This window comes from Erythranthe guttata, chromosome 12, assembly GCF_056151865.1.
Source record: "Erythranthe guttata isolate IM_541 chromosome 12, IM_541, whole genome shotgun sequence".
NCBI lineage: Eukaryota > Viridiplantae > Streptophyta > Magnoliopsida > Lamiales > Phrymaceae > Erythranthe > Erythranthe guttata.
The window spans coordinates 2100909-2113331 of NC_142544.1; the positions used below are offsets into that span (position 1 = coordinate 2100909).

At 37.1% G+C, this 12423-nt stretch overlaps 1 protein-coding gene across 1 annotated transcript; it reads left to right on the forward strand.

Moving 5' to 3' along the window:
- Positions 1-565: 565 nt before the first annotated feature.
- LOC105953478 (ARM repeat superfamily protein) lies at positions 566-3637 on the forward strand. The gene is made up of 2 exons (XM_012977141.2): positions 566-966; positions 2605-3637. The coding sequence occupies exons 1-2, from the start codon at positions 695-697 to the stop codon at positions 3428-3430; spliced, it is 1098 nt and encodes a 365-aa protein (XP_012832595.2). The 5' UTR covers positions 566-694; the 3' UTR covers positions 3431-3637.
- The last annotated feature ends 8786 nt before the right edge of the window (positions 3638-12423 follow it).

Below are 12423 nucleotides of genomic sequence, written 5' to 3' on the forward strand. Positions count from 1 at the left end.
ATCATGTTATTTAATTTTTTTTTTAAAGATAATTTTTTTTTGAGTAAATTTAAGTTCATTATAAAAGGAAGTAGGGGAGGGGGACTGAACCGTAGACCTTTACGCTATTAGTAAATGCTAGATATCAACTCTTCTAATGAGTGTTGGTTTGTTATTTAAATTTGAATTGTTAAATATCACGCGTTCCAAACTCCACTAATTTGGCAACATTTTATAAATAAATAATAACAGAGTATTAAACTATAGTTTTAATTAGTTTTTTTTTTAATTAGTTGAATACACAAATTAAAATAACCAAATTTAATTTTACCTGCAAATCAAGGGAATAATAATAATTACAACAAAAAGCCGCCCCCCGAGGCGGGGGCTACCAGTATTCCAAAATCCAACTGCCACGTGTGTTTTTTAACTGGCAAGTTAACGGCCGTTTGAACCACCCTACCCGGCTACCCCCACCCACCCACCACCCGGGGTGGAAACTGTAACTGTTGCTTAACGCCACGGCTCGAGTTCTCAAACTTACGTTACCTCCATCAAGTATTTAATCCCTGCTTTCTCTCACTAGGATTTTTCTCTCTCTGCCTAACCCCCACCGCCTCCGCCGCTGACTAACCCCAAATTATAACCTTACTTTCTCTCTCTAGGGGAACTCAAATTGGGCGGTAGAGAGAGAGAGAGAGAGAGGGAGTGAAAAATGGGCGCCGACGATTGTGCTTCGAGCTCTAGCCTCTCGTCTTCGTCCTCCGCCACCGTCAATCAGACGCTCGTGCTTCTGCAATCGGACGATCCCAATTCGAGAGTGCTGGCGGCGAAGGATATCCGCCGCCTGACCAAAACTTCGCAGCGCTCCAGGCGCCATTTCTCCGGCGCCGTCGGCCCCCTCGTGGACATGCTCCGATGCAGCTCCGCCGAGGCCAACGAGGCCGCGCTCGCCGCTCTCCTTAACCTCGCCGTCAAAGACGAAAAGTATGCTATTTCTTTTCTCTCTCTCTCTTTTCAGGGTTCCGTTTTTATTTAATTTTTATTTATTTATTAATTAGTTCATTTTTTTCTACTGTCAATTTAAAATTGAAGTCAGTTTCGTAGGGATGAATTGCTGTGATTTTCTTTATCTTTTTCCAAATTTGAGGGTTAGGGATGATGTTGAAATTATTATCACTTTATTTAGCACTTTATTTTTGTTAACGTAGAACCTCAATAAATTAATAACCTCGCTAAAATAGTAATTTTCTCTCGCTGAGAACGTGTTAAATCATTAACCCAATAATTTAATTTGAATTATCGCTAAATTAATAGAATTTTCCTAGTCCGGCTCTATTAATTTATAGAGGTTTAACTTCTCACTTTTCCTTTTTATTATACACCTTTTTGACTTGGATTCAGTAATTATTTGGATATGAACAAATTAATTTTGATTCAGAATTTTATGCCAAAACACAATTTGAAACTTTTACTCAGGAAAAAAAAAACATGTACTTGTGCTTGGTGGTTAGGTTCTCCATTTCCAGCAAATGGCGTAAAACTAAATCGAGGTCTCAAACTTTAAAAGTCGTATAAAGGATCTGAAATGATTTCGTGTACTAATACGAATTGTTACGGAAAATATATTGAATGAATGTTTTCTATTATTCTATATTAGGTAGCTTTGATGAAGGGTTGATCTTTTTATTGTTGTTGTTTCACGTGTTGCTTTCTCTTTTCTCTTTAATGATAACTTTGCTCTTTATTTAATCTTGCTTATGAAGCTACCACATGGATTAGGTTCTCTTTTCTTTTCGTGTAAGAAATATTGGGTCCCTTTACTATTTGCTAGTCGGGATTATTAGGGATAAAGTAATTTGACCGTTTCGTATTTACACCAACGGGTTAATCTTTGTTCTTGCCCACAATAATTGCACTTTTTTTTTTTTTTGGTTATCTAAGTAACGAGGGTAGTATGTTCGAAAACTGAAAAATACTGTTACTAGCTAGTGTATTCTACCACAATGCAGTTATTTGGATGAACCATTCTTATCCCGTTCTTCGAAATTGAACTTGTATATCACCTCCAACAATGTATATTGCAGTTCGCTAGTTATTCCCTACATTGTCTTTGATTTCTCAAATATAGGGGTGGAAATCGGAAAGGAATTTCCGAATTCCGTCGATTCCGCTCCATTTTTTATTTTTTGCGGAACTATATTTTTCATTCCAAATTCCGAAATTCAAATTCCGAATTCTTCAATTTTTTAGGAATGGGATTGGGATACATATTAGATTCTGATTTTCGACCCGATTCTATTTTCCAACTATTTTCCAAAATTACACTAATAATATCAACATTATTATATATTTTATGTTATAGGTGACTAAAGAACTGGAATTTCCGAATTCCACCGATTCCGATCCGAAAATGTCCGATCTTGGAACAAATTTTTTCACTCCAATTTCCATTTTCTTTTTGGAACTGTATTGGAATTAGTTTTTGACTTCCGAAAAAAATTGGAATTTTTCAGAAAGAGCTAATTCGGAACTAATCTCTCCGATTTCGACCCCCAACTCAAATATTTCATACATTGTTAATTGTATCCTAATCTCCTTGTCGTTTTTTTTTTGTTTTTGCAGAAACAAGATAGATATTATCGAAGCTGGTGCCTTGAAACCGATAATCAGCTTCCTTCAGTCAGAAAATGTAATCCTACAAGAGCACGCAGCTGCAGCTTTGATAACGTTATCCGCATCACCGCTCAACAAGCCAATAATCGGTGCTTCCGGTGCAATCCCTCTACTCGTAAATATCCTAAAATTCGGGGGCCCACAAGCGAAAACCGATTCCGTAATGGCCCTTTACAACTTATCAATCCATCCGGATAATATTATCCTAATCCTCCAAACAAACCCTATACCTCCATTAATCACTCAGCTCAAAACCTGTAACAAGTCTTCGAAAATCGCGGAAAAATGCACCGCCTTGATCGAGTCATTGGTCGATTTCGACGAGGGTAGAAATGTAATTTTATCCGAAGAGGGGGCAATACTTGCGGTGGTGGAAGTGGTGGAGGGTGGGTCGGTTCAGAGCAGGGAATATGCCGTCGGGATACTTTTGACTATGTGCGAGAGAGAGAGGGAGAAGTATCGAGAGGCGATTCTCGGAGAAGGTGTGATTCCCGGTCTTCTTGAGCTGACCGTACATGGAACGGTCAAGTCTCGTACGAAAGCGCAGAAGCTGTTGCGTTTGTTGAGAGAGAAACCTTATCCGAGGGCTGAGATTGAAGGGGAGACTTTGGAGAATATCGTGTGTAATATTATGTGCTGTATTGACGGTGAGGATCAAACGGCGAAGGCGAGGAATATGCTTTCGGAGATGGTGCAGGTTAGCATGGAGCAGAGTTTGAGACACTTGCAGCAGAGGGCTTTAAATAGTTGCTCTTCTGAAGTTGCATTGAAGTGAAAACTCTCTCCATATTTATTATTATTATTATTATTTTTTATTTTCAATAAATTCTGTGTTTTTGTTAAAATGGGAAGAAAGAAGAAGAAGAAGAATGCTAGTCCAGGCCTTTGGCACGTGTGACCGGTACGTGTGAATAAAATGATTCGTGATTATGTAAAAATAAAATAAATAATTGAATGTAAATATCAATGGTTTGTTGCTATATTTTTCAGAGTGATGTCAGCTTATTTTAATGTATTAATTATGTACACATTGTGCATGTGCATGATTGTTAATTATTTGTAGTTTTCTTATTATAAATAATATTCTTGATTAAATAATGATTTTCTCCTAATTTATAGTATATTATAGAGAATCTAAAAATAAATTTTCACCTACAAAATTAATAGCAAGTATGAATCAGTGGGAATCTTGTCAATCAACATATTACTAATTTATACTGTTTAGTTTATGAATTTAGTAGTGTTACCAAACAGTCTCTATAGGAATATAATAACAGTTAATTATATTTAGCAAAAATAAGGAATTCAACAAAGAAATCAAAAGATAAATAATTAACAATAAATGTTATATTATAATTATGAGCTTTAAATTAAAGGGAAAATGTGGGATAACCCCTAGTTTTGAAAATATATAAGAATAGGTCCTATGAATTTTTCTTTTTTAGTAAAAAACCCAAAATATAATCTTAATTTGATAGACCCCCTACGCAAATTAAAATACCCATTTTGCCCTTTTAGTTAGAATTTAAAACCCTAACCCCTAGCATTTTTTCCCATTCTCTCCTACTTTTGTTTCCATCGTTGATCCTCCCACCGTCTTGAACTCGGTACTAAACCATTCACTTCACTTTTTTAAGTTATTTTTTTAATTTATGAATGTCCATCCATTTTAATTTATTTTTTAAGATCTGAATTCTTTTCACTATTTCACCTTATTTTATTGTTTTTTTTTTTTATAAAAATCAACTAAATTCGAAAATTTTAAATTGTGATCCGACGATGTGTAGTCAGACCTAATGGTGAATTTCAGATCTGGAATTGGTGGTGTTCGATTTGTATATATTTACTGCGTTTATATAAAAAAAAAACACAGATCTACTATGTTTTAAAAGATCGGTGAACAATTAATATTAAAATATTTTTTTTGGATTAATTTGATTTTTTTTTATTATAAATCATATTATAATTTATTTTTTGTATTTATTTGAAGATGATTCGAAATGCCTAAAGTGTGAGAGCTTTGTTTGTCTGTAATGGAGATTTAACCAGTAGCGGTTACTTACATGAGTGATTTGAGCCAGGTGAATATACAGTTATATCTAGTCATATATAGTCATATATAGTCAGTCACATGTAGTCATGTATAGTCATGGCTACATATAACTATACATGACTATAGAACTTGTGGTATACTATAGTCATTCGTACTTGATTTCAGTTCAGTAAATTTATCAAAAAAAAAATCATGTTTTTTTGTATTTGTCATGTAATTTGATTTTTTATTATAAAACGTATGTAATTTATTTTTTGTATTTATTTGAAGATGATTCGAAATGCCTAAAGTGTGAGAGTTTTGTTTGTCTGTAATAGAAAGTTAACCAGTAGTGGTTACTTACATTGGTGATTTGAGTCAGGTGAATATACAATTATATTTAGTCATATATAGTCAGTCATATGTAGTCTTGTATAGTCATGACTACATATAACTATACATGACTATAGGACTTGTATATACTATTGTTAAGTGTATATTTTTACACTTTATCGTATCTTTTTATTTGAGCTTTTGGTGTGTTTTAACGATAATTGGTGCTTAAAAAGTTGATTTATTGTATTTTAGGTACAAATTGAAGAATTGGAAAAGTATGGGGTCAAAACTGCAATTTTGGAGAAAATATGGGCCAAAAGTGAAAAAAGCAGAATTCTGGAGAATAGACCGCGCGGCCGTGCGGATTTTAGGCATAAATCTCACACGGCCGTCCGGAATGGCGAGTTGGCGCAGTGAGGGAATCTTAATTGTACAAGGAAACTGCCTTCTTCCCCAAGTTTTTCACCCTATATAAGACCAAGCCAAGCACACAATTAGGGATCCATCTTTTTACGCAATTTCAAGAGCAACAAAGCAATAACGAAGAATTCGAAGACTCCAAGCAAAGATTTATCGTCTATGATTTATTTTATTTGCGTTTTTGATTTAATTATGAGTAGCTAAACTACTTATTTCTAGGATTTTATTTGGAACCCTATGTGGGATTTATGAACCCAATTCTATGATTTTATGCAAGTTTTAATTCCGGATTATTTCTTCTACTTGTTTTATTAAGTGCATGAACTTGATCAACTTATGTGCTTTTATGTTATTGTTAATCGCATGAATCGGAAGATCGGGTTAATAATTAGAACTGTGGTAGAAGAGCCTTTGTGGTATTAACATAGGAATATAGTTAATCTCTTAGGTAGCCATTATTGAGATTTGTGCTTAATGCTGTGTTCTAGAATTAATTGCATAGGAATATAGTAATTGAATCTAGAGTATTAGAATCGTAATACACGCGGAAGCGGGTTATGATTATTTTAGCATCTCAGGTTAATAATCCGGGTTAATTGCTTGCATAATTGAGGGAATTGGGGGAGTAATAATCACATAGGGGGAAGAATAAAATCCTAGGCTTGTCTACTTTGATTAAATCTTCGTTTTTAATTGCTTTCTTGTTTTTGCTTGTTTTTAATTTAGTTTAATTTAGTTTATTCTCTCAAAACTCGACTGTGTAGGGTGGGCTTGATAATAATTGGTAGAATTTAGCGTCTAGGATTAAGTAATTAAATATTCCCTGTGGGTTCGATATCCGGACTTAATTGTCCACTATATTACTTGTACGATACGTGCACTTGCGTGTAGGTTTTCGACCAACAAGTTTTTGGCGCCGTTGCCGGGGACTATTTTAATTATTTATTTTATTCTAGCTCTAGATTTGAACAATTTTCACGATTCACCCATTTAATTTTTGTTTTATTTTTTTTTTAGGTACTGTGTATGCGTAGAAGACTCGATCTTGCTAGAGAACCGTTTGATCCCGAAATCGAACGTACTTTTCGAGCGGCTAGGAAACTTCAACGCGAACACAACACAATGGAGGACGAAGAACGCAGACGAGCCGCGGGCAATTTACTCGAGGCCAACGGAAACCAAGTCCAAGACCCACCCCCTCAAATTCCAGCACAGCCGGCAGTTCGTCCACGAGCACTTCAAGACTACATAATCCCAACTCTAGACGGATTCCGCCCGAGCATCCAATATCCACCCATTGAGGCGCACAATTTTGAGATCAAGCAAGGCCTTTTGACGATGCTCCAAAATAACGGGCTATTTAGTGGGTTGGCAGGTGAAGATCCCCATCTTCACATTGTAAATTTTCTAGATACCTGTAATTCCCACCGTCAAAACGGCGTTTCCCAAGAGGCGCTTCAATTAATTCTCTTCAAGCACTCCCTACAAGGAAGAGCTCGCCAGTGGTTGATGTCCCAAGCACCCCACTCTATCTCGTCGTGGCCTCAACTCCTCAACCTTTTCATGAAAGTCTATAGCTCACCCGAGAAGGACGAGAGAATCCGGCGAGAAATTCACAATTTTGTCCAAGAGCAAGGCGAGCAATTATACGAGGCATGGGAGAGATTTAAAACTCTTTTGCGGCAGTGTCCAACACATGGAGTCGAACAATGGCGGCAAATCCACATCTTTTACCAAGGGATTAACGAGAATGCACGAACCGTCTTAGATGCATCAACCGGAGGTAATTTTATGAGTCAATCAATACCCGATGCGTTTATCATGTTGGATCAAATAGCTCAAAATCGGTTTGCCAAGTCAAGCGAGAGGACGGTTAGTGGAGCCAAGAAAGTTCCCGGAGTGTTGGAGTTAGATGCAATTACGGCCCTTCAAGCTCAAGTGACCCAAATTGCTCAACAAAATCAACTCCTTCTGCAGCACATCAAAGCAAGTCCACCACAACAAGTCAAAGCAATTGAATCTCCATGTTGTGAAATTTGCGGGGGAAATCACTACACACTCCAATGCCAACAAGATGTGGAGTCGCTGAACTACGTCAACAACGCGCCTCGCCAATTTCAAAATCAAGGGTGGAGATCACAAGGGCAATATGGAGGAAATCAACAAGGCCAAGGATATCAAAGACCTCAAGGTCAATTCCAAAATCAAGCCCCTCCTCAACAAAGCTATCAAGGCAACAATCCACCGGCCCAAAAATCAAACACGGATGAGATATTGGCCCAATTCATGAACGCTACCCAAGCCTCGTTGCGAAATTTGGAGAATCAACTCGCTCAATTAGCTTTGAAGCAAGAGAACCGCCCGCCGGGAGCATTGCCATCGAATACGGAAGATCCTCGAAATCAAAAGTTCGAGACGTGCCAAGCTATCGATGTCAAGAGCGAAAAAAGGGAAGAAATTCAAATCAAGCCGCAAGTCACTGTAGCCGAATGGGTCGAGCCGATCCCATATCCACAAAGATTGCTAACGAAAAAGATCGAGGTTGAGACATGCCAAGCAGTCACCTTGAAGAACGGTAAGCAATTGGAGGAAGCCCCACGAAAAGAGAAGAGAAGCACGGTAATCGAGAAGCCGAAAAAGAATGAGGAAAAAGAATCATCTCATGACGAGCCACCATCGACGGTGCCTTCACAAGTCCCTCCTATTCCTTATCCTCAAAAGTTTATAAAGAAGAAGCTCGATGCCGAATATCAAAGATTTTTGGACAAGTTGAAGGAAATTCGCATAAATATTCCTTTCATTGAAGCACTACAAAAGATGCCAAAGTGGGTGAAGTTCCTCAAGGACCTCGTGAAGAAAAGTAAGAAATTGCAAGGGAACGAGATGATCCAACTCACGGAGCAAATTAGTACAATTCTTACTCGGCCTCTTCCACAAAAACTCGGCGATCCAGGTAAGTTTACTATTCCTTGTACTATAGGAGGTAAAAATTTTAGATCGCTCATTGATTTAGGCGCTAGCATTAATCTTATGCCGTACTCTACTTTTAAAAATCTTGGGTTAGGAGAAATTGAACCGACGGCTATAACTCTTCAATTAGCCGATAGATCTTTAGTTTACCCAAAAGGTATTTTAGAGAATGTGCTAGTGAAAGTCAATAAATTTATCTTCCCTGTTGATTTCGTGATACTAGATATAGATGAGGATAGGGAGATACCTCTTATCGTAGGGAGACCGTTTTTAGCCACGTCGAAAACTCTCATTGATTGTGCTAGTGGTGATCTTACAATGACTGTGCATGATCAAACAATCAAATTCAATGTTTTTAGTGCTAATAAAAATCCATGTGATAATAATGATTGTTTTGCTATTGAGCTTATGGATTTTACAAATAATGAAAAATTTGATGTTTTGCACTTGGACAATGGGAAAGCATCTTTGAGTGCAGGAGATGATGGCGGAAACGGGAATCGGAAGGAGCAAGTTTACTTTATGGACTCAATTTTAAATCCTCCGAGAGAAAATCATACGAGTCGAGGTCTTAACGACGATGAGAATGCAAGGAAGATGTTGCCACCCAAAAGCTCGAGCAAGTCACGAGAGAAGGATGAGTCAAGCTATTGTGGTCGTAAGGAGAAAATCAAAAAGGAATTGCACAAAGGACAATTGGTGTTATTGTGCAAATCCCGTCTTTGGTTACTTCCAAGGAGGTGCAAATTAAAGTGGTCGCGGCCGTTTATTGTCCAAGAAACTCTTCCGCACGAGGTGGTCAAAATAAAGGAGCGCGATTCAAATCGTACGTTCAACGTAAAACGGAGCCGGCTCAAACCGTATTGGGAAGCGAGTGAAGATTGCCAAGTGACTTCGGTCACTTTTGCTTGAAATTAAAGAAGCAACGTCCGGCTGAAGACTTTAAACTTAGCGCTTCTCGGGAGGCAACCCGAGCTTTATTGTTTTTCGTATTTTTATTTAATTTTTCGTTTCGTTTTTAATATCATAAGCATGCATTCTAATTTATTATTTGAATTTTATTTTTCAGGGTCGAAAAAGTGATAAATAAGAAGTTTCAGGGGCACTAATCAGAAGTTTGTAATTTTCAGGGGCCCAATTGCAATTATTCACACGGCCGTGCAAGAAAAGGGCGTAAAACTCACACGGCCGTGTGAGATTTCGGGAAGCTACTGTATAAAATCGTGAAATGGCACGGCCGTGCGAAAAAGACTTGGAATCTCGCACGGCCGTCCGAATTTTGGAGCAGCATCTGCCCAAATTCGAGAAACGGTGCGGCCGTCCCAGAACTAGGCCAAAACACGGGACGGCCGTCCCATGGGCAGCAGTGAAGCAGAACGCTCGGACGGCCGTCCGAGAAAGAGGGCAAAACGCGGGACGGCCGTCCGAGGCTCTACTGGGCGTTTTAAATTTTTGAAAATTCGTTTTTCTCCCCCATTATTTCTTAAACCCTCCTCTTTCCTTCTTTCTATCTCCCACACACAAATTTTCGAATTTTTTGAATTTCTCTTCCAAAAATTCTTCGATTCCACACACATAATTCACTCACACACTCTCCGATTCTTATTTTGTGTTGGTATTGACAGGGAGGCTAGAGAGTCGAATCAACTTCCTCAAAATCTCATCTTTCAAGGCACGCCCGTGTGCATCGAGCCGGCATCCGCCGGCACCCGTTCTTTAGCCCGTACCCGAGCCGTCCGATGAGGATGAGCGTGAGAGAAGGAGGGAGGAGCACCCCGATCACATCGACCCCGACTAAATCAGGTGTTTTCTATCCTTAAACTTTGTGCTAATTTCGTTGAGGGCAACGAAAATTTTAAGTTTGGGGGTGAAAAACATGTTATTTTGCGCTTATTTGTTTTAGTTTGCATGCATTAGGTTTTATTCGATTTTATTGTTTTTCTCGTTTTTTCCGGAATAAAAAAAAAAAAAAAAAAAAAAAAAATTTGCTTGAGTTGAATGCATCGATGATTTGTGATGATGAGAGATGATCAATGTTTGATGATGAAATTGCTTGTTTTGTGTGATAAGGATTTGATGTTTGTTTAGCTTTCGATTCAACGGGACTTAGAAGCAAATTATTGCTAGGAATCACATTTTGTGCATTGATTTGGTTGAATGTTTTGTATTTTAAATTTGGAATTAATTTGTGCTATATCATGCTATGTTCGGTTTTAGAACTCACCCTAGGAAATTTATGATACGAAGTATTGAGTAGTGAGTGATTTGGGATATGATTTGGGCCTTCTTTGAACCGTTTGAGCCTTTCAAGCCGACCTTTTTATCGAAATTATCCTTAGAACCTTGATTTGAGCCTCGGAGAAAAGGTGTTCTTTCTTTTAGCCAATGTGTAAGGTAGAATAGGTGGAGATTCTTGAAAATTACCCCTTGGAAGTTCAGTCGAAATTTTTCTTAAGGTCCTTCTTCTTCTTCGGAAAAAAAAAAAAAAAAAAAAAAAAAAAAAAAAAAAAAAAGAAGACAAATATCTATGCTTCTATATATATATATATATAAAAAAAAAAAAAAAAAAAAAAAAAAAAAAAAAAAAAAAAGAAGAAGAAGAAGAGACTAGAAGGGAGAAATAAGGACTAGTTGTTGAATTATTTTTTGAAAACTCGATCCATTGCCTCAAAAGCAAAAGTGGAGACTTTTGAACTTTTGAGAATCGAGTTTATTAAAGTCCGTATAGGTGAATTCATTGTTTCAAACGCCTGTCTTTCAAATTTTGGCGTAATCACCTAAATTCAAGAAGAATAGCCACACATACCCATATTTCCTACCTCGAACCAAAGAGCCTAACAATTGAAAGCCACAAAGCCCCAATGATCCCAATAGCTTAATGTTCGATATTAGTAGAGTAGAATAATTTGGTGAGTATTTGGAGTCAAGCATATGCATGTAAGTATAAATTTTCTCTATTTTTAACTTGCAAATATGGGATACTTGAAGCAATTGTATGATTTGTGGTTTTTTGTAATGGTGAGTGACTAAGTGTTGTTGAATTTTGAGCTTGCGAATGTCTAAGGAATTGTCATTATAATTACAAGTTCTGAAAACGTGAAGTTGATCATTGATCTATGTGATGAGATGTTATCGTTGAGTTATTTGCTTATTGGTAGATTTTTGCTTGAGGACAAGCAAAAGTTCAAGTTTGGGGGTGTGTTAAGTGTATATTTTTACACTTTATCGTATCTTTTTATTTGAGCTTTTGGTGTGTTTTAACGATAATTGGTGCTTAAAAAGTTGATTTATTGTATTTTAGGTACAAATTGAAGAATTGGAAAAGTATGGGGTCAAAACTGCAATTTTGGAGAAAATATGGGCCAAAAGTGAAAAAAGCAGAATTCTGGAGAATAGACCGCGCGGCCGTGCGGATTTTAGGCATAAATCTCACACGGCCGTCCGGAATGGCGAGTTGGCGCAGTGAGGGAATCTTAATTGTACAAGGAAACTGCCTTCTTCCCCAAGTTTTTCACCCTATATAAGACCAAGCCAAGCACACAATTAGGGATCCATCTTTTTACGCAATTTCAAGAGCAACAAAGCAATAACGAAGAATTCGAAGACTCCAAGCAAAGATTTATCGTCTATGATTTATTTTATTTGCGTTTTTGATTTAATTATGAGTAGCTAAACTACTTATTTCTAGGATTTTATTTGGAACCCTATGTGGGATTTATGAACCCAATTCTATGATTTTATGCAAGTTTTAATTCCGGATTATTTCTTCTACTTGTTTTATTAAGTGCATGAACTTGATCAACTTATGTGCTTTTATGTTATTGTTAATCGCATGAATCGGAAGATCGGGTTAATAATTAGAACTGTGGTAGAAGAGCCTTTGTGGTATTAACATAGGAATATAGTTAATCTCTTAGGTAGCCATTATTGAGATTTGTGCTTAATGCTGTGTTCTAGAATTAATTGCATAGGAATATAGTAATTGAATCTAGAGTATTAGAATCGTAATA